Source organism: Carassius carassius, chromosome 34 (assembly GCF_963082965.1).
Source record: "Carassius carassius chromosome 34, fCarCar2.1, whole genome shotgun sequence".
NCBI lineage: Eukaryota > Metazoa > Chordata > Actinopteri > Cypriniformes > Cyprinidae > Carassius > Carassius carassius.
Genome location: NC_081788.1, coordinates 1,172,236 through 1,195,832, shown reverse-complemented (window position 1 = coordinate 1,195,832; position 23,597 = coordinate 1,172,236). Strand labels below are relative to the sequence as shown.

Genomic DNA, 23,597 nt, shown 5'->3' with positions numbered 1-23,597 from the left:
CAGCATCGTGTCACACACATACACATGGCCACTGGAGCTCAGAACTTCAGGCTGAACCCTGGACCGGCTTTAGAGGCGCCCTGGTTAGCAGTGGTCAAATGGAAACCAGTTTCTTTAAGATCATCATCACCCTGAAGAGGACAACAGAAAGATGAGAATGAGAAACAATAACCAGAACAGATTGGTGTTGAGAATGGTTCAGTGTGTCTACTCCAGAGAGTGTGTACCAGCTGGCTGAAGTCCTGTCCTCCCTCCGGCGGCCGAGGGCTGGTTCCTCTCTTCACCCGCTGCTGCTCGCTCTTGGCCGGCCAGGTGGGGAACATGGAGGGCTCGATGGGGAGCGGAGACTCCCGGAAATACTCGTGTTTGAGAGCCTCATCGGCACTGATCCGCTTGGCAGGGCAGTACGTCAGGAATCTGAGAACGAGAGCAGACACGTGAGAAATGATGAGGAGACTGCTACTGTGTCACTGAAAGAACTACAAACAAAGGAGTTCGGCTAAACGGACACAATGTAGATAAAGTTACTGCTTAGTTTCAATTAGATCAATTAACACCTGTGAAGTGAAAAGCTGCATGCTTGTAACAAACGAAGCCATCGATACATTTGAACTTAAAACCATTGCTTAAGATATGAGTCCGTAATCCATAGTAAGTGAAAAAGAGCATCTGCTGTTGTCTCTCACAGATTAGTTTAGATCTGTTTAAACGCTGCTTGATCTGCGCAGATTTCTCTCCTGATTCAGACCACAACACTCTTTCACTGGAGGAAGTGTTATTATTGATATTATGGATAGTTCTATTCGTCCTTGGACTCTGATTCTGACGGCACCCATTCACTGCTGAGACACTGATGCAATGCTACATTTCCCCAAATCTGATGAAGAAACAAACTCGTGTGACCCTGGAGTCTTGTGTCAGTGCAAAACTGAGATGTCTACATCCTCTGAAGCTGAATAAATGATCTCTCCAGTGATGTGTGGTTTGTTCGGAGGACAATATTTGTCTGAGATACAACTATTTGATAATCTGTAACCTGAGGGAGCAAAAACATCTAAATATTGAGAAAATCATCTTTAAAGTTGTTCAAATGAAGTTCTTAGCAATGCATATTACTAATCAAACATTAAGTTTTGATATATTTACAGAAGGAGATTTACTAAATATCTTCATTAACATGATCTTTACTTAATATCCTAATGATTTTTGGCATATAAACAAAATAATTTAGTTTTTTGCTGTTTGTAAAAATACACCCCAGCAACTAAAGACTGGTTGTGTGCTCCAGGGTCACAGATGCATCCTGGATGAACTGAGGGTGAGCAGATACATGAGTAAATACACACGAGTCTTCAGGGTCTTGCCTCTTCCTCCGCTGATCTCTCATATGAATGTGGTATTTGCAGCCAGGCTGTGATGGTGCGGTCAGGAGGGACGTGACCCTTCAGGGCCTCACAAGAACAACATCTCATAGCAACGTTCAGATCGATGGCTGGTTATTTCCAAATGAATGATTCACGTTCAATCACACTGCTGCTAATGATGACCAGGTTTGTAAATACCCAGGAATGCTTCAGGAGGTGTCCAGAACCAATGTTAGTTACACTCTTCAGATTCTTTTGCTTTTAACTGCAGAGTTTGATAATGTGAAGCAGCTGTTTCTGCACTGATGCAGCCAAACCACAGAAACAAACACAGTCTCAGTCCTGTCCTCTTCATAGCACGTGGTGGTCTGTGTGAGCTCTTACTTGTTCATGAGGTCGAAGCCCTGGTCGGACAGCAGCGCCCCGAAGCGCTTGCGCAGGTTATTGTAGGGATATTCTGTGAAAGTCATCTTCTTCACCGCAGGCAGCTCGCTGTATCCTGGCCAGATCTTCTCACTGGGAGAGCCCAGGTCCTACACACACACACACACACACACACACGGAAAGACTGTGAACACGTCTAATCAAACACAAGGTTTAAAGTCAGGTTTAAAATACCCATATTACGCTCCTGTTACAATACATTACCCTGATTTAAACGTGATTTTTCTCATACTCTTTCCTCCCTTGTTTAGTTCCTGCCTCTTTAAAGCCTGCTGTTGTGATTGGTCAGCTCTGTCCCAGTCTGTTGTGATTGGTCAGCTCTGTCCCAGTCTGTTGTGATTGGTCAGCTCTGTCCCAGTCTGTTGTGATTGGTCAGCTCTGTCCCAGTCTGTTGTGATTGGTCAGCTCTGTCCCAGTCTGTTCTGATTGGTCAGCTCTGTCCCAGTCTGTTCTGATTGGTCAGCTCTGTCCCAGTCTGTTGTGATTGGTCAGCTCTGTCCCAGTCTGTTGTGATTGGTCAGTGCCTCTAACCATGATTGTGGCTTCATGAGCAGCTGTAACAGCATCACTGTACTGTATCTGTAACTAGCAGTCAATTCAATGTGTTCTTACCCTCACAGAGAAGAAAACAGCATCTCCAACAGACAGTTGAATCTCCACCCAATCTAGAGTCATTTCAGTTAAACAGCCACACATATATATATATATATATATATAACCGTTGCCATTTGGTGATTCTTTGACTGTAACGCACACCAGCTGTGAATGTCCTGAGTATACCATGATCTCTTACCAGCGTGGACATGTAAAGTGGTCATTAATGATTGCAGTGCAGAACTGGACTTATTTTCTCTCCGGCTCGCTAGATCTAGATTCCTGAAGTGAATTACTGGGCTCTACATAGAGCAGCTGTGAGTTTAATAGCTTCAACAACAGCAGCGTAGCTTTTAGTAGTGAAGACAGAAGATATTTTATGCTTTTTTTTTAGCAGCTGCTAAAACGTTTTCTGTGCTCCTGATGTTTCTGTGTGTGTGCATGTCTATATACAAAGTTTGTGGGATTTTGTGCAACTGGTGATTCAACAGTCGAGCTATAATTGTGGACAGACGTGTCGGCAGCTGCACTCACAGACCAACAGCAACACTTCTTCTGCAGTTTCACTCGACTCGAGACATTCAGGATGTGCTGAAGCATACCTTAAAAACTCTGTTGATTTGATCGATCTCAGATTTGCCAGGGAATAACGGTTTCTGTGTGAGGAGTTCTCCAAATATACAGCCGACCGACCACATGTCCACCGCTGTGGAGTATTCCTGAGAGGAAGAAACATGAGCGGTGAAATCAGCGCAGTATAGAAACGGTCATCTACACACAGTTCAGTACAATCACCAATAGATCTGACCCTTCCTGGGAAGAATCTCTCACAGCAACTGCTCTGGGCACTGTTGTGTAGAGTGTAGTGCTGAGAGCTTCATCTCTGAGCTCATGGTCAGTCTTAAAGGCTTAAACAGTGGTGCGCTGACCTTTGCCCCCAGCAGCAGATCAGGTGAGCGGTACCACAGCGTGACCACCACAGGTGTGTAGGGCTTGAGCGGAGAGCCGTACTCTCGAGCCAGTCCAAAGTCTCCGATCTGCAGACACAGTCATGATTGGAGAACACCGCTAATACAGCACTAGCTGTGACCCTGCTGGGTGACCCCTGACCTTCAGAATGCCCTTGTGGCTCAGCAGCAGGTTGGAGGTCTTCAGGTCACGGTGGAGGATCCAGTTATCGTGGAGATGACGGACTCCTCTCAGCAGCTGGATCATCAGTGTCTTGACTTCACCTGCGCAGGACACAGAAGAGAAGCGGCTCATTATAGCTCTGTGTGTGTGAGCGTGAGGATTACTCTGCTGGGGCGTACCGGGCAGGAACGGCTGTTTCATGGTCTCCATCAGACTCTTCAGATCGTGCTCCACATAGTTCATCACAATGTAGATCTTATCCATGTTACTGCCCACGACGATCTCCTGCAGCAGCGTGAAGCACAAGCAGAAGAGTCAGACACACTTGAGCTTAAGAGGACCTCAACATCAGCATCATCGAGCTGATTAGAGCTCATCACAAAGATTGATGATTCATCGGTTCCATTATTAGATCCAAGTGAAAGGACTATTGTCAGGGACTATATACAAGTGTTCTGCAGACAAAAGCAAGACTTCAGGACCTGACAAACATGGATGGGATGAACTAAAGGTCAATATGGTCTCGTATTACAAATGCTTCAAAGTTTGAAAAGAAAACTAACAAATCTCTATTACTCCCATGTTTTCCACTGCAAATATCAACAGACTAGAAGATCAGATAGACCTGAGAAGAGAAGAGGAGAAGCTGATTGAAATGATGGGAGTTCATGATTAATGCTTCAACACTGTGTCCGTGTCCTCTACGGACACCTTAGCAAATGAATCTGAAAGTAACTATTAACATCAGTCAGTCAAGCTTTATAATAATCACTTATTTAATAACATAACTTAAGTAATTAGAAGTAAACTTGATAACCATGTTTGAATGCATATTAGTAATTTTAACTGAATATTTTAACTGGACTAGTGCTTTTTTGGACATTCAGTGTTTCTGTGTATATATATATATATATAATATTGGGAAAACCCTAACAACAATTCTGATAAGATAATTAAAAACTCATTTAGTCACCAGAATTAAGATTTACTGTATTTTCCGGACTATAAGTCGCACTTTTTTTCATAGTTTGGCTGGTCCTGCGACTTATAGTCAGGTGCGACTTATTTATCAAAATTAATTTGACATGAACCAAGAGAAATGAACCAAGAGAAAACATTACCCTCTCCAGCCACCAGAGGGCGCTCTATGCTGCTCAGTGCTCCTGTAGTCTACACTGAAAACACAGAGTGCCCTCTCGCGGCTGTAGATGGTAATGTTTTCTCTTGGTTCTTGGTTCTAAATAAATGTGACTTATAGTCCAGTGCGACTTATATATGTTTTTTTCCCTTGTCATGAGGTATTTTTGGACTGATGCGACTTATACTCAGGTGTGACTTATAGTCCGAAAAATACGGTAGTTGTATATGTGAGTGATTTACTCACAATGTAGAGGGTTGGCACTGTCTGAAAAATCAACTCTTTTTTTTTATTATCGTTCTCATTTTAAGCATCTGTTTTTGAAAATGCATCACATAAATGTACACATTTGTATTGGAAATGTAAATTTATTAATGCCACGACTGCATGAATTGAAGGCCTTGCATGATGACTGGATGAATGAAGAAGCCCTGATCTAAGTAAGAGCTACTCTGACCCGGACGGTGACGATGTTGGGGTGCTGGGCCTTCAGGATGGTGTTGATCTCTCTGAGGGAGGTGATGGGAAAGCCCTCCTTCTCCTTCTCCATCTTCAGTCGCTTCAGGGCCACGATTTCATCCGTCTTCTTGTCTTTGGCTCTGTAGACAACACCGTAGGTGCCTTCTTCGATGCGGTTCAGGCACTGGAACTCCTCCACGCTGCGACAGCCCTACACACACACGGACACGGGTCACACTCCTGCGCTGACGCTGATGCTGTGTGTGCGAGCGAGTGTGTACCTGTAGAGCCGGCAGGTATTTGGGCAGCTCTTTCTTCAGCTCTACGGGTGAGATGGGTGGTGATTCGGGGATGTAGTTGTCTTCTGGAGTGGCTGAATGAGAGGGAGACTGTGGGGTGACGTCTCCGGCCTCCTCGGCTGCCTCTTCTTCCTCCTCTTCCTCAACACTCACCTCCGAGTCATGATCAAACCGGGACTCTGGAACTGTCAGCACAGCACCACACATAGCACACACAGACTAATGCCGAACATTTCTGATGATAATAAATTATCATATCAAATTATACCTTTAAAATCACAAAAAAATAAAGCACTGTTGATGAAATGCTCACTGGGAGGAACGTGGTTTCCATTCCCTCGGTCCTCTTCCTCCTCCTCTGACTGCTCTTCATCACTCATGGCACCTGAAAAGGAAAAGCACCCCTCATGATTCCTGCACACTATACACACACGAGCGGTGCACACACACAAGCCTTCGATGCAGCGTGAACAGATCTAAGTGTAATGCTGCAGTAACACTTCATTCATTCTTACGTCTCACTGTAATCATCACAGTCGTAACAGATTCAGTTTAATTGTACAGTGAGGCAGATTTTGTCCCTGTATCTTGTGGGCATTTTTGTTCATTTGGGGGGCAGTCTCTGTTACTTCCAGCCCTGATCGGCACTGATCTACTAAAGTTATAAATACACTGAATATAAAAAAGCAGAAGAAATTCCATGGTGACTGATCTACATGCATTACTCCGATCAGCTGCTAACACACACTCTCTAGAGAACACTGCTGCAGAAGTGTGACGGACGAGTGTCTCTTCACACTGACTGTGGTGGTTCATCTGTGATCAAACATCTGCTCTGAAGTGGTGCTGGTGCTCGTCTGTTCTGCCTGATATTGTGTGTTACTGAAGTTACTGGGAGGAAAAGGAGGTCTTGGGGAAACAGTCACAGATTGAGTAGCTTAGTTGTCAGCAATACCACTGATTAGATGGCACTTAAACTATAAGACCACAACAAAACCTGAACTGAGCTGATCATGACACTGTTGCCTTCTGCTTTACAGCGTAACTGAATCTGCAACATTAACACAGTTGTTGAACTGACTTGAGCTGAATGATGCCACTGTTGTCTTGATGAAGTTAGCAGCACTGAAGATTCAGTGTCTGTCTGTGAAGATGCTTCGACACAGTCTGTAGTGTGTAAGGTGTTACAGAAACAATGGTGACGACTCATTCCATCGTCTGAAGTATTTCTCTTTATCTAAACAGAAGACCACAGCAAGATGCTCTGGTACTGTTGTTGCTCATTTTGTTGAAACAACAAATGGAGAAAGTGTGAGTGTGAGAGAGAGAGAGAGTGTGTGTGTGTGTGTGTGTGTGTGTGTGTGATAAAGAGAGAGAATGTGTGCGAGAGTATGAGTGTGAGAGTGTGTGTGTATGAAAAAGAGTGTGTGTGAGTGTGTGCGAGAAAGTGTGTGTGTGTGTGTGAGAGGGTGTGTGTGCGAGAGAGTGTGTGTGTGTGTGAGTGCGAGAGAGTGTGTGTGAGTGTGAGAGAGTGTGTGTATGAAAAAGAGCGTGTGAGTGAGTGTGTGCGAGAGAGTGTTTGTGTGAGTGTGAGAGGGTGTGTGTGCGAGAGTGTGTGTGTGTGTGCGCGCGAGAGAGTGTTTGTGTGAGTGTGAGAGGGTGTGTGTGCGAGAGTGTGTGTGTGTGAGTTTGTGTGTGCAAGAGGGTGTGTGTGTGCGAGAGAGAAAGAGAGAATGTGTGCGAGAGAGAGAGAGTGTGTGTGTGTGTGTGAGAGAGGTTGTGTGTGAGAGAGTGTGTGAGTGTGCTTGTGCGAGAGTGTGTGCAAGAGAGTTTGTGTGTGTGTGTGCGAGAGTGTTTGTGTGAGTGTGAGCGAGAGTGTGTGTGTGTGTGTGAGTTTGTGTGTGCAAGAGGGTGTGTGTGTGCGAGAGAGAAAGAGAGAATGTGTGCGAGAGAGAGAGAGTGTGTGTGTGTGTGTGTGTGAGAGAGGTTGTGTGTGAGAGAGTGTGTGAGTGTGCTTGTGCGAGAGTGTGTTTGCGCGAGAGTGTGTGCAAGAGAGTTTGTGTGTGTGTGTGTGTGTGTGTGTGAGAGAGAGTATGTGCGAGAGAGTGTGTGTGTGTGTGCGAGAGTGTTTGTGTGAGTGTGAGAGGGTGTGTGTGCGAGAGAGAGAGAGAGAGAGAGAGTGTGTGTGTGTGAGAGGTTGTGTGTGAGAGAGTGTGTGAGTGTGCTTGTGCGAGAGTGTGTTTGTGCGAGAGTGTGTGCAAGAGAGTTTGTGTGTGTGTGTGTGTGTGTGTGTGAGAGAGTATGTGCGAGAGAGTGTGTGTGTGTGTGTGTGTGTGTGTGTGCGAGAGTGTTTGTGTGAGTGTGAGAGGGTGTGTGTGCGAGAGTGTGTGTGTGTGTGTGTGCGAGAGTGTTTGTGTGAGTGTGAGAGGGTGTGTGTGCGAGAGTGTGTGTGTGTGAGTTTGTGTGTGCAAGAGGGTGTGTGTGTGCGAGAGAGAAAGAGAGAATGTGTGCGAGAGAGTGTGTGCGAGAGAGAGAGAGAGAGAGAGTGTGTGTGTGTGTGTGTGTGTGTGAGAGAGGTTGTGTGTGAGAGTGTGTGAGTGTGCTTGTGCGAGAGTGTGTTTGCGCGAGAGTGTGTGCAAGAGAGTTTGTGTGTGTGTGTGTGTGTGTGTGAGAGAGTATGTGCGAGAGAGTGTGTGTGTGTTTGTGTGTGCGAGAGAGTCTGTGTGCGCGCGAGAAAGAGTGTGTGTGTGTGTGAGAGAGAGAGAGAGAGAGTGTGTGTGTGCGAGAAAGAGAGTGTGTGTGTGTGTGTTTGTGTGTGCAAAGAGAGAGTGTGTGTGTGCGAGAAAGAGAGTGTGTGTGTGTGTGTGCTTACCTTCGCTGTGTTCGGACCCCACAGAGTCTGATCCTGACCCGCCCTCTTCATCTCCCTCACTCTGACTGCTGGACTCTTCTTCATCATTCTCCTGACCTTCCTCATCTTCATCCTCAGACCCAGAACCTGACAAAACAAACACACAGTCAGCCTGCATCTCTTACACACACACACACACACACACACACACACACAGAGAGAGAGAGCGAGCGAGGTGTACCCATGGATGACTCCGGTGTGATGGTCTTCCTCTCACTGTCACTGATGTCCTGAAGATCAGACAGGGGGTTTTTCTCCTCCATCTTCCCCTCCCGCACTGCTAACACAAACAGCAATGTTTGTCAGGACGTGTGTCTTTCAGATAAATGTGACTTGACGTGGCAGACAGACAGACGAGCTGATAAACATCCACTAGCTGTCAACATGAAATCAAGCAGATGTTCATGAGGTGAAGTGTAGTACTGCTGTGTCATCTAGAGGAGGAGTGTAACCTGTTCGCCGCTGTTCACTGCTCTCAGCTCTGCTCTCTCTCTGCTGACGGACCGGGCTGTGGCTACGGCTGCGGTGCCGTGAGCGGCTCTTATCTGTGTACTCCTCTCCAGGAGCCCCTCTGTGATGAGACACAGGCCCTGAAACACAGACAGCTTTCTGTTAGTCCACTGTAGCCACTGTCCAGTCCGAGAACCACCAACTTCAACACACTGCATTGAGTGACACATCTGACATGAGTCTGAACCGTCACTGCAGATCCTGAAACAAGAAACCAGACGACAGGGCTTCTGTGCTCCTGATACAGCTGTGTCTGGTGAAGCTGCCTGCTCTGAGTGTGTGTGTGACACACCGTCTCTGCGGGCGTCTCTCTCTTTCCGGCGCTCCTCCGCTCTCCTCTCTCTCTCCTTCAGCTCGCGCTGCTCTCTCTGCTGCTGCTCACGGAGCTTGCGCTCTCTCTCGCGCTGGCGCTCCAGCTGCTCCAGACGATCCCTGCAGATCCACATGAACACACACACACACACACACACGAGTCAGCTGCAGTGTGCTGAACACCAGAGAGCGTCACGTGTATGAGAGCAGACGCATCACAGACAGATCAGAAAACAAGCTTCCTGATAATTAACAGCTTGATGACAACAACTTCCCTCAACAGAAGACCGCCAACACCTTGATCATATGAAAGTGCAAGTGTGTCTGTGTGTGTGAGTGATGTGTGAGCGTTCGAGAGTGTGTGTGTGTGTGTGTGTGACCTCTCTCGGCGGGAGTGATCTCTGGCTTGATCTCTTCGTTTCTGACGCTCATAATCTCGTCGTGATTTGTTGTCCTCCTGCCACTGTCTTGGTCTTCTCTCATCTTCTCGCTCCTTCTCTTTGTCTTTTGTGCGCAGGTTTTTCCCAGCTGTAAACACAACATCAGACTGGAATTAGCCCAGCCATTTCTGCTGATAACTGCTGCTTTATATCCAGACTTTAATGAACTGAAGAACTAAGGAACTTTCCAGCTCAGCTTTGGAACAGCTCTTGATCATGATTAGCAGTGATTCTTATTTTGGCTGCTGCAGGGTTTTGTAGTCGGACACAAACTAGGGATGCACCGATACCACTTTTTTGGAGTACGAGTACTTGCATTTCAGTACTCGCCGATACCGATACCGAGTACTTAATAAATAAAACATGATATCAATTTACAGGTAACAGCTTTAGTCATATAAATTTAACAAAAAAACAAGGGACTAGTTTGTAATTAAGAACATTTATTTAAAATGAAAAGCATGTTGTATGCAAAATATTACAGAATAAATAATTATTAAAAAAAAATTAAACAGTGACAGTGCAACTCAAGTATTTTTTTCAGTTTGTTGTAAACTCTGCCGCTTTGGACAACACAAGCACAGTCACAGCTGGGATGACATCAGAGGCTAGTGCGTCGTAGCTGCTCACTTTTTTAGTTAGTTCCTCAAAGGGGGCGAGGATGGCAACAGTCTTCTCCATAAGAGCCCATTGGTGAGCGGTGAGATAGCCAGGGAGTTCATGCTCGGACACATACACCCCCAGCACTCGCTTTTGCTCAATGAGGGACTGGAGCATGTAATACGTGCTGTTCCAGCGTGTCTGTACGTCCGCTGCAGTCTCTTTATTGGGAGGTTAGGCTAATTAGCGACACGGGGCTAACACTGCTTGTCCAAATATCCGTGGTCAAACTAAACGCAGAGGAGGCTTACAGTAGGCTGTGGATATGTTTTTTCACGGAGTCGTGTAGTTTAGGCAGCTCTGTGTCAGTCATGTAGCGGCGGCTTGGGACATCATATCTGGGCTCCAAAACATGGAGGAGACGCAGGAATCCCACATTTTCTACCTCCGAGAGTGGCTGGTCACTCAATGCAATGTACTCGATGATTGCCTGTGTTATTTTCACAGCACGTGGATTGTCTCTGGACATTTTCTCTCGTCTTGCAAGAGTTTGCTGCAGCGTGGGTTGTGTTGGTTTAGAAGCGTGGGTAAACTCTTTGTACTCATTGTCATGTTGGGATTTTAGGTGCTTGATTAAATTACTTGTGTTAAATGCGCTAACTTTTGAGCCTCCTCTGGACAATTTCGCTGAGCACAATTTGCAGTCCGCCTTTGTTTTGTCGTCTTCATTCCCTTTGAAATAGCTCCACACGGCTGACATGTTGTCTCGCCTCGCCTTCTCCCCGCTCTGAGCTGCAGACGGGGCGGGGCCTGGGGGCGGGCACTCGGCGCCTTTGATTAACCCCTTACACGCCGCTCAAACATAGACATTTCTCAGACCGTGGTATCGGTCCCCGGTATCGGGGGATTTTTAACGAGTACGAGTACTTTAGAAAATGTGGTATCGAGGCCGATACCAGATACCGGTATCGGTGCATCTCTAACACAAACCCAAGCTCTATGGGTCAAGCAGATTAAACTAAGTTTAATTCATAAACTGTTCATGGATGAAAATCTTTAAATGAACATTTCTGGCCACATAAATAAGAATAATAAATAAAACTCAGCCTAAAATCCTGAAAGTCCTAGGTTTTTTTTTATATTGGCAGCGTTTGATTTTCTGGGGTGTGATTTCTATAGCTGCTCTGTATTGGGTGAGTGTGTGTAAGGTCAGACCTCCTTCTGCAGAGTGACTCCTGCGCCTCCTCTTGTCCTTCCTCTTCTCCTCTTTTCTGTGGTAGGACTTGTCTTTCCGTGTCATCTGCTGCGGGGGGGGTTTGATGGCCAGAGACTCGTCCTCCTCTCCTCTGCAGAGACACATTCAGCATGAGCGGATCTCACACACACACACACACACACACACACACACACACACACCTGTCCTCCGTCGAGTCTTCCCGTGTGTAGGGGGAATTCCTGATGGTTATTTCCATCCTGTTGTCTCGTAGCTCTCCTTCCTCTGGAGTGTCCCGTTTGGATTCCCGCTCATCCGTCTGCCAGACACACATCAGTCCGTTTATTATCCTTCAGTCCCATGGAGCACTGTGAAGGATGTAATGCGTCTCCCTACTCTCTCAATAACACGCTCAGATGCATCCGTCAGGAATAATGCATGTCATAAAAAGAAAAAAACTCTAATATATTGTTTGCATGTTCATAATCTGATTATTGATTGATTAATGATCCTATTGTGTTCTGGACAATGTGATATGAATACATACTACGTGCAATTAACGTTATTTAGATGCTATTCATAATTATTTGTATATATATATATATAAGTGAATGTATGGGTCAAACTTACGCCTAACATAATAGAAATGAGACGGTAAACACAGATGGGATATAAACGTCTGGGTTTTCTCTCGGCGTTTGATTCAGAGCAGGCTGCGGCATGCAGCGTTTATTTCTCCTGCTGAGGATCATGAACTCACGTTTTTAGGGCGTTTAGGGTCACTCTTCTCTTCCAGCTCTCGTCTGCGTTTCTTCTCTTGTAAGATCTCGTCTAATGTCTTAACTTTCCAGGTTACCTTTTCGTCCCCCATCAGCTCCAAATCACCTCCCACTGCAACACACAGCAGCACACACTCTTACAGAGTCACACTATCAACCAGACCACTCACCACGCCAATGACTCTGACTCAGTGTGTGTGTGTGTGTGTGTGTGTTCTAAACACACATAGCAGCTGCTGAAGTCCTCTCTATGTATGTTCTGAACACTTCTTGACTGCACATGAAGAACTTCTGAGGTCAAGTCCTCACTCTTCTCCTGTTAATGTTACCCAGTGTGACAAAAAACACTTATTCCTTTGTCATTAAATAACTGACTCAAATAATATTATTTTTGCCCAATTATCAAAGTAAATTCATTTGTTTTTGTACAGTAAATCTCTATTGTGTCAAATATATATAACTATTACAAAATTTGTTAAACAAAAACTGTCTGTTAATTAAAGACCACGCTAAAAGACACCGTTTGTGAAAATAAGGATTTTTTTAGGATTATAATAACACAAAAGCAAAACATGAAACCAACTAATTTAGAAAAAAAAATATTTGGTATGAAGTTCAATAAAGAGGCAGATTTTTTAGGTGTTGTTTAAACCAATTAATACTGACTGTATAATATTAAGAGTAGCAAAGCTGATTAAATCAATCCCGCCTTTTTTATGAGAGTTCATTACTACAGGTTTCTTATTTTTCATAAAAACTAAACAGAGATCGGTCAGGTGCTAAGAGTCACACAGACTGTTTAACTGAGGAAACAATCCTTCATCAATCAGTGACTCGACTGCACACAAATAACTGACTTCATCTTTCATCTCACTTACGCTTATCAAAGGACATTGTTTAACTGAAAATAACTCACACTTATTCATATTTAAGTGCAAACCTAAAGCCCGAGAAAATAAACTAATAACTCACCCGTGATGTAGTCGGCGCGTTTTCACAACACCGGAAGAACTACTGACTTCTTACTTCCGCCTAACCACATCCGGGTCAGGAGGTTTCCGCTGCTCTGCCTCCTTCTGGCGCTCTGACATCATCACATCCAACAAAGAGCGCTGCTTCACATACTGTATACAGGTGCTGGCCATATAATTAGAATATCATCAAAAAGTTTTTTTATTTCTCTAATTCCGTTCAAAAAGTGAAACTTGTATATTATATTCATCCATTACACACAGACGGATATATTTCAAATGTTTATTTCTATTAATTTTGAGGATTATAACTGACAACTAAGGACAATCCCAAATTCAGAAAATCTCAGAAAATTTGAATATAACTTAAGACCAATACAAAGAAAGGAGTTTTAGAAATCTTGGCCAACTGAAAAGTATGAACATGAAAAGTATGATCATGTACAGCACTCAATACTTAGTTGTGGCTCTTTTTGTCTGAATGACTGCAGAAATGCGGCGTGGCATGGAGTCGATCAGTCTGTGGCACTGCTCAGGTGTTATGAGAGCCCAGGTTGCTCTGATAGTGGCCTTCAGCTCTTCTGCATTCTTGGGTCTGGCATATCACATCTTCCTCTTCACAATACCACATAGATTTTCTATGGGGTTGAGGTCAGGTGAGTTTGCTGGCCAATTAATAACAGGGATACCATGGTGCTTAAACCAGGTGCTGGTAGCTTTGGCACTGTGTGCAGGTGCCATGTCCTGTTGGAAAATGAAATCTGCTTCTCCATAAAGTTGGTCAGCAGCAGGAAGCATGAAGTGCTCTAAAACTTCCTGGTATACGGCTGTGTTGACCTTTGACCTCAGAAAACACAGTGGACCAACACCAGCAGATGACATGGCCCCCAAACCATCACTGACTGTGGAAACTTTACACTGGAACTCAAGCAACGTGGATTTTGTGCTTCTCCTCTCTTTCTCCAGACTCTGGGACCCTGATTTACAAAGGAAATGCTCAATTTACTTTCATCAGAGAACATAACTGTGGACCACTCAGCAGCAGTCCAGTCCTTTGTGTCTTTAGACGTTTCTGACTCTTTCTGTTGTTCAAGAGTGGCTTGACACAAGGAGTGCGACAGCTGAAACCCATGTCTTGCATACGTCTGTGTGTAGTGGTTCTTGTCAATCATGGCCTCCTAATAATCCCCAACCACTTGATTGACTCTCTCTCTCTCTCCTCTCCACCTGTAGCTGGTGTGTGGTGAGCGCACTGGTGCCGTTGTCCTGCGGCTGCCATCGCATCATCCAAGTGAATGCTGCACACTGATGGTGGTTTGAGGAGAGACCCCCCACATGATTGTTAAGTGCTTTGGGTGCACAACAATACTCGATAAAAGTGCTAGATAAAAATGTATCATTCATTCATACACAACAACACTAGTCCAAACTCATTCCTACACGGTTTATTCATATAAAACAATATGTTACCAATGCACAAATAAAGACCAAATTATACAGACACTTCCCATTAAGTGGTTATTGTACAGACAGAAATCATGATACTATGACATACACAACCCACCACAGCTGATACAACTGATTAAACATAACCTTGAAGACATTCTGTCAGCAGTTTGATCAAGTATCTGACGAGTCTGTTTCTGTCACATCCCTTAACCAACACTCACAGAGAGACAATTCATAAGAGAGAACAACAGAAAAAGAGGTCTAGGAAAGAGTAAAATACACAGGCATAATCCAACAAAACCATCTCTAATGTTCCAGATCCAGAGTAAGTGAGAGGATGTGGAGAAATACAATCAAATCCAGTCATACCACAGAAGACACTGACAACTGTTTGAGGTTTAACTGCCTAAATATTCCTAAAAAATCTCTGTCAGTTTCACTAAACATACAGAGGGTCCCTGAAGGCATGCCCCTGTCAGTCCTGAGCGGTGAGGAGCTCATCCTGGTCTAGTTGTGTGGATCCGGAGTGTTGTCGGAGTCGTGTATGCTGGGCTTCTGCTGCTCGGTGGACTGCTCCACAGCCTGCTGGAACAGAGAGTCTCTCTGCATCTGCTTGGCCTTGTTGTAGAGCAGGACTCCCAGGAACACCATGAGGGTCCCGGCGGCCGACACCAGCGTGATGGGGTTACTGAACACGATGATGCTCAGCCAGATGGACAGAGCGTGCTTCACTGTGCTGGCCACACTGCGGGAGGACACAAACACCGTCAGCACAGCACTACAGCATCTCTGACCCCCCACAGACAATGAGCTGCTCCAGCCCACCTACACTGCTTCTGACAAAAACAGCATCTCTGCTCCCAAACACTAGAACATGGAAATAACTTTCTCTGTACTTCTGGTCATGCTCTTTCCAGCGCAGCGAGTCTTAATTCATTAAACTCAGAAGTCTTGTTTTATCAGGAACTGATCAAAATAAAGTGAGTTTTGGCTGAATCCAAAGAGAAACTAGTTTAGGTAACACTTCACAATAGGGAACACATTCACTATTAAAGAGTTTTGCCTTTATAAGCTCTTAATTAGCTGGCTATCAGTCATTAGCTGTTGAGTTTAGGTATGGATCTAAAATATGATCGTGCAGAATAAGGCATTAATATTTGCTTTAGAAGTACTAATAAAAAGTCAGTATGCACGTAATATGAAAGCTAATAAGCAACTAATTAATGTTCCCTAATCTAATCAAAGCTTTCACACTCCTTGGACAGATACTTGTTCTTATTTTAAACAAACTCACTTCATTTTGTTCATTTTCTCAGAAAACATGACTTTGCAGCTTCATTGTGCATCTGAAGTAAATGCATCTGGATTTAACGCTGCACTGGAAAACAATGCTGAGGTAGATATGAATCAACACTGAAGACTTTCTGCTCTTCCTCTGACATCTGGCTATGTAGAAGGGTTCAGATTAGATGTCTCATGTGATGATGTGTGAGGTGTGCACCTGAAGGTGACGGGGGAGATGCGTCCCATGAGAGCGTAGGCCGTGACGCTCTGCAGGTGGAAGAGCACGCCGTTGAACAGCAGCAGCAGCACGATGTCCTGAGACAGTGTGAAGGAGCGCTCGCTCTTCCCCGTCAGAGGCAGGTCCTGCACACACACACACCTCTGCATTCAGCTCATATACACTCGAAACTGCTTCAAGACACACTTCACACAAAAGTGTATTCACCCTCAAGGCATCCCAGGAGTGTATGACTTTCCTCTTTCAGACGAATCCAGACAGAGTTATATTAAAATATGTGCTAGCTCTCCCAAGCGTTATAATGGCAGTGAAGGGGTGTCGAGATTTTGAAGCATAATAAAGTGCAGGAATGCCACTCTCTACTGAAAGGTGCATAACGTTTTAAATATCAACCCTCTACAATTTGAGTACATTACTGGCATATATGACTTAATCTTACTCTGGGCGACTAAATGATGTGTATGTTCTCAGATTTTACTGGCCAGTGTGTGGATGGGGGGGGGATCTCACATACCCTCCAGAACTGACGCGCCACAAATACATGATATTCTGATCAAGTAAGGCACTTTTTATGATGGATGGATGCGCTTTATTGGACTTCTTTTGGACTATTGAAACATAACACCCATTCACTGTCATTATAAAGCTTGGAAGAGCCAGGACGTTTTTAAATGTAACTCTGATTGGATTTGTCTGAAAGAAGAAACTCATACACACCTGGGATGCCTTGAGGATGAATAAATCATGGGATTATTTTCATTTTTGAGTGCACTGTCCCTTTAATGGCTGTTCTTCATATATTTCTGATGTAGACACTGTTTTATGAAAGCATCCACCGAGGCTGGTGAGTGTGGAGTGTGTTTTTGACTGACCATCAGGAAGATCCAGGCAGGTATGAGCATGATGACCGCAGCAGCGCTGGTGTAGAACTGAAGCTCTGGAGGACTAGACCAGACGAAACACACACACCATGAGAGTCATGCCATCTTTTCCTTATTTTAAGCAGAAACTCATAAAACAAGAGTTCATACGTTGCATCTCCATTAAATGTATATTGATTAAAGAACGTTTAGATGTTTGTATTAGAAAACAAGAGAAAACTACAGAGGACGAGGCTCATTTTTAGGACTTTCTGCTCTGATTGCGTTGGTGCTTGATAATGAAGCCTGCTGTTGTCATTGTGTCTCGGTGTCTCAGACCAGCGCTCTCACCTGAACCTGTACTTGTCTCCACTCAGCAGCTTCTTGGAAAACACATTCTGTAGACTGAGAGAGAAAGCGGTGCATTAGACGGTTTGTGTGGAGTCAGGAGTGTAAGGTGAGGTGTGTGTGTGAGAGAGCAGCACCAGTCCATGATGTTGGTGGAGAGAGCGGCGGAGAAGCCCAGCATGTTGAAGCTGACCTCGGTGGCAGTGCAGAGAGCCAGACCCGCCATCACAGGAACCAGAGACAGATTCACCCAGAAGCCTGCAGCACACACACACACACACACACATATTCAGGGGCTGTTAGTAGAGTGCCTATCCACTACGATAGATCAATATATAGATCAATACTGTTCATATTGTTCAGGACACAGACTGAGCTGCTGCGGGGAAAGAGCACAAGCACGTCACATGTTTATACTGAGGGCTTTAAAGTCCCTCGTAAGATAGAGTTAACACATATGCACATTAAAGAAGAGACTTCCTGTTCATTAGCCGCTGAAGGGAAATAACCAGAAGACTATCAAAGAGCAGTAAATGGTGAAACTGTACGTGCTACTAAATTAGTGTGTTCATAATCAAGATTATGAAATAAAAGCCACATCAAGTGGTGGTATTGTACAGCTAAAAAGAGCTGGAAGGGAAAGACATCCCCGCGCTCTTACAGGAAACTTTACTTTGAAATCTGATTTTTTAGATAGTAGTGTTACAATGCTATAATGTAATGTGACTTTAACTCTTTTTTGCACATAATTTATAGCACAGTCTTTGTGTTTATATTCACTGTATCTGTTTTCAAACCCCTTTATTTTGCTGGACCACACTGGGCAGGATGTGATGATGCTATGGCCATATCACATCCCTAACAAGTGTCTACGATGTTCTGCTCTCTGTCTGTCACATGGCTGCAAAAACAATGAGTTTGTGTGGAAGTGTGTGGCTCTGGTGTTTCCAGTGTGTTAGGAAGCATGTGTGTGAGGAGCACCTGTGTATTCTCCCAGTATGAGGCGGGACATTATAACCGTGAAGATGGGCGCCGAGCTCTTCACCGTCTCAGCGAATGACACGGCCACATTCTTCAGACTGACCAAACCCAACACCACCGTCGTGAACCTGACAGAAGAAGACACATGAGCTCGCCGCGCCAGCTGTTTCCCCAGACTGGACCACTGTGGTGTGAATATCACATTTCACTCCAGAAACAAGAAGCACATTCACCCTCAGTATTAGAGAAATATATACAGTGGGTACGGAAAGTATTCAGACCCCCTTACATTTTTCACTCTTTGTTACATTGCAGCCATTTGCTAAAATCATTTAAGTTCATTTTTTCCCCATTAATGTACACACAGCACCCCATATTGACAGAAAAACACAGCATTGTTGACATTTTTGCAGATTTATTAAAAAAGAAAAACTGAAATATCACATGGTCCTAAGTATTCAGCCCCTTTGCTCAGTATTTAGTAGAAGCACCTTCTGATCTAATACAGCCATGAGTCTTTTTGGGAAAGATGCAACAAGTTTTCCACTCCTGGATCTGGGGATCCTCTGCCATTCCTCCTCGCAGATCCTCTCCAGTTCTGTCAGGTGGGATGGTACAGGTTGGTGGACAGCCATTTTCAGGTCTCTCCAGAGATGCTCGATTGGGTTTAAGTCAGGGCCATTCAAGAACAGTCACGGAGTTGTTCTGAAGCCACTCCTTCGTTATTTTAGCTGTGTGTTTAGGGTCATTGTCTGGTTGGGAGGTGAACCTTCGGCCCAGTCTGAGGTCCTGAGCTCTCTGGAGAAGGTTTTCGTCCAAGATATCGCTGTACTTGGCCTCATTCATCTTTCCCTCGATTGCAACCAGTCGTCCTGTCCCTGCAGCTGAAAACCCCCCCACAGCATGATGCTGCCCCCACCATGCTTCACTGTTGGGACTGTATTGGACAGGTGATGAGCAGTGCCTGGTTTTCTCCACACATACCGCTTAGAATCAAGGCCAAAAAGTTATGGTACTAGGTACTATCTTGGCCTCATCAGACCAGAGTCCTTCAGGTGTTTTTTAGCAAACTCCATGGGGGCTTTCATGTGTCTTTCACTGAGGAGAGCTCAGCCACAGTGATCTTTGGGTTCTTCTTTACCTCTCTCACCAAGGCTCTTCTCCCCCGATAGCTCAGTTTGGTCGGACGGCCATCTCTAGGAAGGGTTCTGCTCGTCCCAAACATCTTCCTTTTAATGATTATGGAGACCACTGTGCTCTTAGGAACCTTAAGTGCAGCAGAAATGTTTTTGTAACCTTGGCCACATCTGTGCCTTGCCACAATTCTGTCTCTGAGCTCTTCAGGCCGTTCCTTTGACTCATTTGCTCTGACATGCACCGTTAGCTGTAAGCTCTTATATAGACAGGTGTGTGGCTTTCCTAATCAAGTCCAGTCAGTATAATCAAACACAGCTGGACTCAAATGAAGGTGTAGAACCATCTCAAGGATGATCAGAAGGAATGGACAGCACCTGAGTTAAATATATGATTGTCACAGCACAGGGTCTGAATACTTAGGACCATGTGATATTTCAGTTTTTCTTTTTTAATAAATCTGCAAAAATGTCAACAATGCTGTGTTTTTCTGTCAATATGGGGTGCTGTGTGCACATTAATGGGGAAAAAAATTACTTGATTTTAGGAAATGGCTGCAATATTTCCATACCCATTGTGTAAAAAAAAAAAAGTAGTGAGTCCTAAAAGTGTGGCTTTTGTGTTTTTTGCAGAAAGAAAATAATGATGCAATGCAAATAAAACATAAATGTCCTAAAACCAGGCCTCCTTTTCCTCACAAAATAAAAGCAATCCCTTTGTTGATTGAGGTGAAATGTTCCCTTGACGTGTTTTGTTTAATATTGTCATGTTATTACAGCATCACATCACTTACTTTAGTTTAGTGAAGCTCTTATCCACTAAACTGCATCAGTAAACGTGTGTGTCTCTATTAAGCTATATTACACATGAAGAACAAGTGAAGGATTGTGAGCGTGAACGCACCTCATCAGGCCCACAAACAGCATGATCATGAGGAAGTTAGGGGGGTATTCTGTGCGGGATTTATGATGATACAGGGGGCAAGGCACGGAGGTCTTTACACAGCCGATGACAGTCGTGGAGAGCATCTGGACGGCACCTGAAAGACGCAGAATATCTGTTAACTAATGTACATTTACAGGAACAGTTCATCCAGAAATGAACAGCTGCTGAAGATGTGCTCATCCACCAGTTATAGCCAAAATCTGAGAATCTATTGTCAGTGAACAGTTAAAGGACTTTTTGGTGAGCAACAGCATTTTGTCTCGGTTTCAGAAAGAATCAGAGTACGGTGACTGCCACTAAAGATCTACATGACATTAGCTGCGCCACAGATCATGGACGTTCATGTGTTGCAGTGTTTATTGATTTGCCTAAAGCTTTTGATACTGTCAATCATGGTATTCTTCTATCGCGTCTACACAGTATCAGTCTTTCTGAAACTGCATTAGGTTGGATTAGGAACTACTGAAAGAATAGGTGCCAAAGGGTGCACATTAAGGCTCAGTATTGAATCTGGTGTGCCACAAGGGTCCATTTTGGGTCCCCTATTATTTACATTATATATTAATCTTGGTGATAATCTAACAGATGCAAGTATTCATTTATATGCAGACGACACCATACTTTATTGTTTTGCATCCTCCATTGATAGTTGTATTTCAAAGTTGCAGGAAGCATTTGTAATAGTTCAGCACAACCTCCTCTCTTTAAAACTAGTTCTGAATGATAAGAAAACAAAATACATGGTCTTTTCTAGGAAACATAAGTGTGAATCTTCTCCATCACGTCTTTACACTACAGGGTAAATCTATAGAACTGGTCTCCTCCTACAAATACCTAGGCTTTGTGTTGGAGGAGGACTTATCATTCAAGTTACATGTTATACCATTGTTATCTAAGTCAAGGTTAATTTCCAGGAATAGTGCCTGTTTTTCACAGTCAGCCAAGAGAAAGTAGGTGGAAGCTACCTTCTTACCTGTCTTAGATCAATGTTTTTTACAGAAATAACACTAAGGCTCTTTTACAATCATTAGACTCTGTTTATCACTCTGCTTTAAGATTTATAACTCATACAAAAATCATTGTGTATTGAATGAAATGGTAGGAGGAAGTGTTATTATGGATTATAGACTCTATGTGTTTGAGTTAAAATCATCTTAATGCTGGATGTGTTTCATCTTTTGTCTTCTCCAGATGTTCACTGATAGACTGGAGTGCTGTGGATTATTGTGATGTTTTTATCAGACTCTCATTCTGACGGCACCCATTCACTGCAGAGCATCCATTGATGAGACACTGATGCAATGCTACATTTCTACAAACCTGATGAAGAAACAAACTCATCCTGATCTCTGATGACCTGAGAGTGAACACATTTTCAGCAGATAAAATGTTTTAGGTGAACTACTCCTTTAAAGCACAATGTGTTTTGAGGCTAAGGCTAATAAATGATGAAATTAACCTCAGTACAATATATTATGTCAGATCTCACCCAGAAACCAAATGCACTTGCATGTCTTTGTTTGTAAAGGCTGGTTTATTGCACTAATCTTGTTTGAGAATCAGAGTGAGCCAGCAGTGGTTCGAGTCCGAAGGCGGGTGTGTAAGCGTGTATCTCACCGAGCATGCTGGGCTCCCCCTCCAGCAGAGACAGGATGTACTTGTTGAGGAAGAGCGTGCAGAAGCTGAAGAAGAACCAGAGCGTCAGGTATGAGAGAGCCCTGGAGCTCCAGACGCCGGCGTCGGCCTCGATCAGCGTGGTCTCTGTGATGGTGATCTTCAGCACCGGTTCTCCAGGTGTGCTCTCGCTGCGGGTCAGCAGCACTCGCTCCGAGCGCGGCCTGAAGCTGCTGAACGAGGGCCAGAGCCACGGCTTCCCAGAGATACTCATGCTGCAGGACTCCACCAGCAGTACAACAGCGACTGTGTGCAGGCTTCACATACTACAGACACCAGCAGACACACCGAGTCCAGAGAGCTGCTCCATCTGACAACACACAAACACACACTCAAACACTGCATGACACCAGACACCAGGAATCCACTGACACACGTCCATGTCATTTTACAAAACACAGCTCTGATTCAAACATCTGAATATGGAAACAGCTTTTACTGTTCTTCTGATCACGCTGACTGTCCATAGACTCTTTAACTGAGACGCAAAACAACAAAAGAAGGTTTATGATTAAAACAAGAACAGATATCAGCTTAACTAAAAGGGAAAACAAGCGTTCGTTTCTCATTGACAGATGGTCCTTCTTGTTTTTAGCTTGAACATTTTGAGTTTGTTTTTTTATTCGGAAATCTTTAGTCAATGTCTCTTGACTTTCATACTGTAAAACAAAGCACAAATACAGAGGAAGATGTTCATGTTTTATTACTACTCAATGCTTGATGAATGTTAGTCTTTCTGCTGGGGTTTTAGAGAGAGAGTTAGAGAGCTGTAACACACTGAAGACACTCGAGCTCAGACCTCACTGTCCGTTTCTTTCACATTAAAGACGCTTAGCTTGACATTTCACTAATGAGATCACAAAGTCTTCTGAACAGGTGAGTGTGGCTCACTTCTGCAGTATTGAGGAATGGATATATAGAAGAATAAGCTGCTTGATTTAGTTATTTGTCTAGTGTGTTTGTTTAGTTGGCTATATTCGGTCTATAGTCTGTCAGTGTTATTATAAATGATAAAGTCATCTCTAGCGCTCGATCTGATCAGAACAGATTAGACACGATCTGAACACATGATAATAAAAACATTAAGACTCAACCCAGTGTGTTCCTCCGAGCTCCAGCGAGATACACTTCATGTGCTTTCCAGCGACTGTTTCACACGCTGCGATGAGCCTGAGGACAAGGTTCAGCTGCAATCATGAGGTGTGTGTGTGTGTGTGTGAGAGAGAGGTAGCGACACGTCTCCAGCTCAGAGCTGTGTGTATGTGTATGTGTGTGTGACTGTGTGACTCCAGCTGCCGGAGTCTTCTCTGTCTCTTTCCTGATGTTTGTGCGGATCATCCGGAGCACAAGCTGCGCAGCGCTGCGCGTGACTGTGTCCTTCCGGAGACGCTTTCATCGCCTGCGCAACTGGAGCGCAGCTTTGACTGGAATCACGACAGCAACGACAATTTGCGGAAGTTTAAATAAACACGATAGTTGCGTCCCAAACAAACAAATCGCGCACTTATTCCCTATTCTA

General features: G+C 44.3%; 2 protein-coding genes across 7 annotated transcripts; both read right to left on the bottom strand.

Annotated features, from left to right (window-relative positions):
- Positions 1 to 17: 17 nt before the first annotated feature.
- LOC132115303 (cyclin-dependent kinase 11B-like) lies at positions 18 to 13,305 on the bottom strand. 6 transcript variants are annotated; one of them, XM_059523689.1, is made up of 19 exons: positions 13,167 to 13,305; positions 12,176 to 12,306; positions 11,619 to 11,734; positions 11,418 to 11,548; positions 9,543 to 9,690; positions 9,143 to 9,282; positions 8,793 to 8,930; positions 8,522 to 8,620; positions 8,302 to 8,427; positions 5,698 to 5,814; positions 5,412 to 5,614; positions 5,129 to 5,341; positions 3,713 to 3,818; positions 3,513 to 3,634; positions 3,332 to 3,439; positions 3,005 to 3,121; positions 1,749 to 1,897; positions 228 to 417; positions 18 to 131 (listed from the first exon to the last, which is right to left on the bottom strand). In XM_059523689.1, the coding sequence occupies exons 2-19, from the start codon at positions 12,284 to 12,286 to the stop codon at positions 39 to 41; spliced, it is 2,427 nt and encodes an 808-aa protein (XP_059379672.1). In that variant the 5' UTR covers positions 12,287 to 12,306; positions 13,167 to 13,305; the 3' UTR covers positions 18 to 38. The 6 variants fall into 6 exon arrangements, with proteins under 6 accessions (XP_059379672.1, XP_059379671.1, XP_059379669.1 ...); XM_059523688.1 differs by having other exon boundaries at positions 13,214 to 13,236; XM_059523686.1 differs by lacking the exon at positions 13,167 to 13,305 and adding an exon at positions 13,111 to 13,149.
- Positions 13,306 to 14,695: 1,390 nt separating this feature from the next.
- On the bottom strand, positions 14,696 to 23,370 carry LOC132115301 (solute carrier family 35 member E2A-like). Its single transcript, XM_059523685.1, has 9 exons — positions 23,173 to 23,370; positions 22,022 to 22,388; positions 20,363 to 20,498; positions 18,326 to 18,453; positions 17,482 to 17,602; positions 17,348 to 17,401; positions 17,009 to 17,081; positions 16,116 to 16,261; positions 14,696 to 15,359 (listed from the first exon to the last, which is right to left on the bottom strand). Exons 2-9 carry the CDS (start codon positions 22,290 to 22,292, stop codon positions 15,122 to 15,124), a joined length of 1,167 nt encoding a protein of 388 aa, XP_059379668.1. The 5' UTR covers positions 22,293 to 22,388; positions 23,173 to 23,370; the 3' UTR covers positions 14,696 to 15,121.
- Between the last annotated feature and the right edge of the window lie 227 nt (positions 23,371 to 23,597).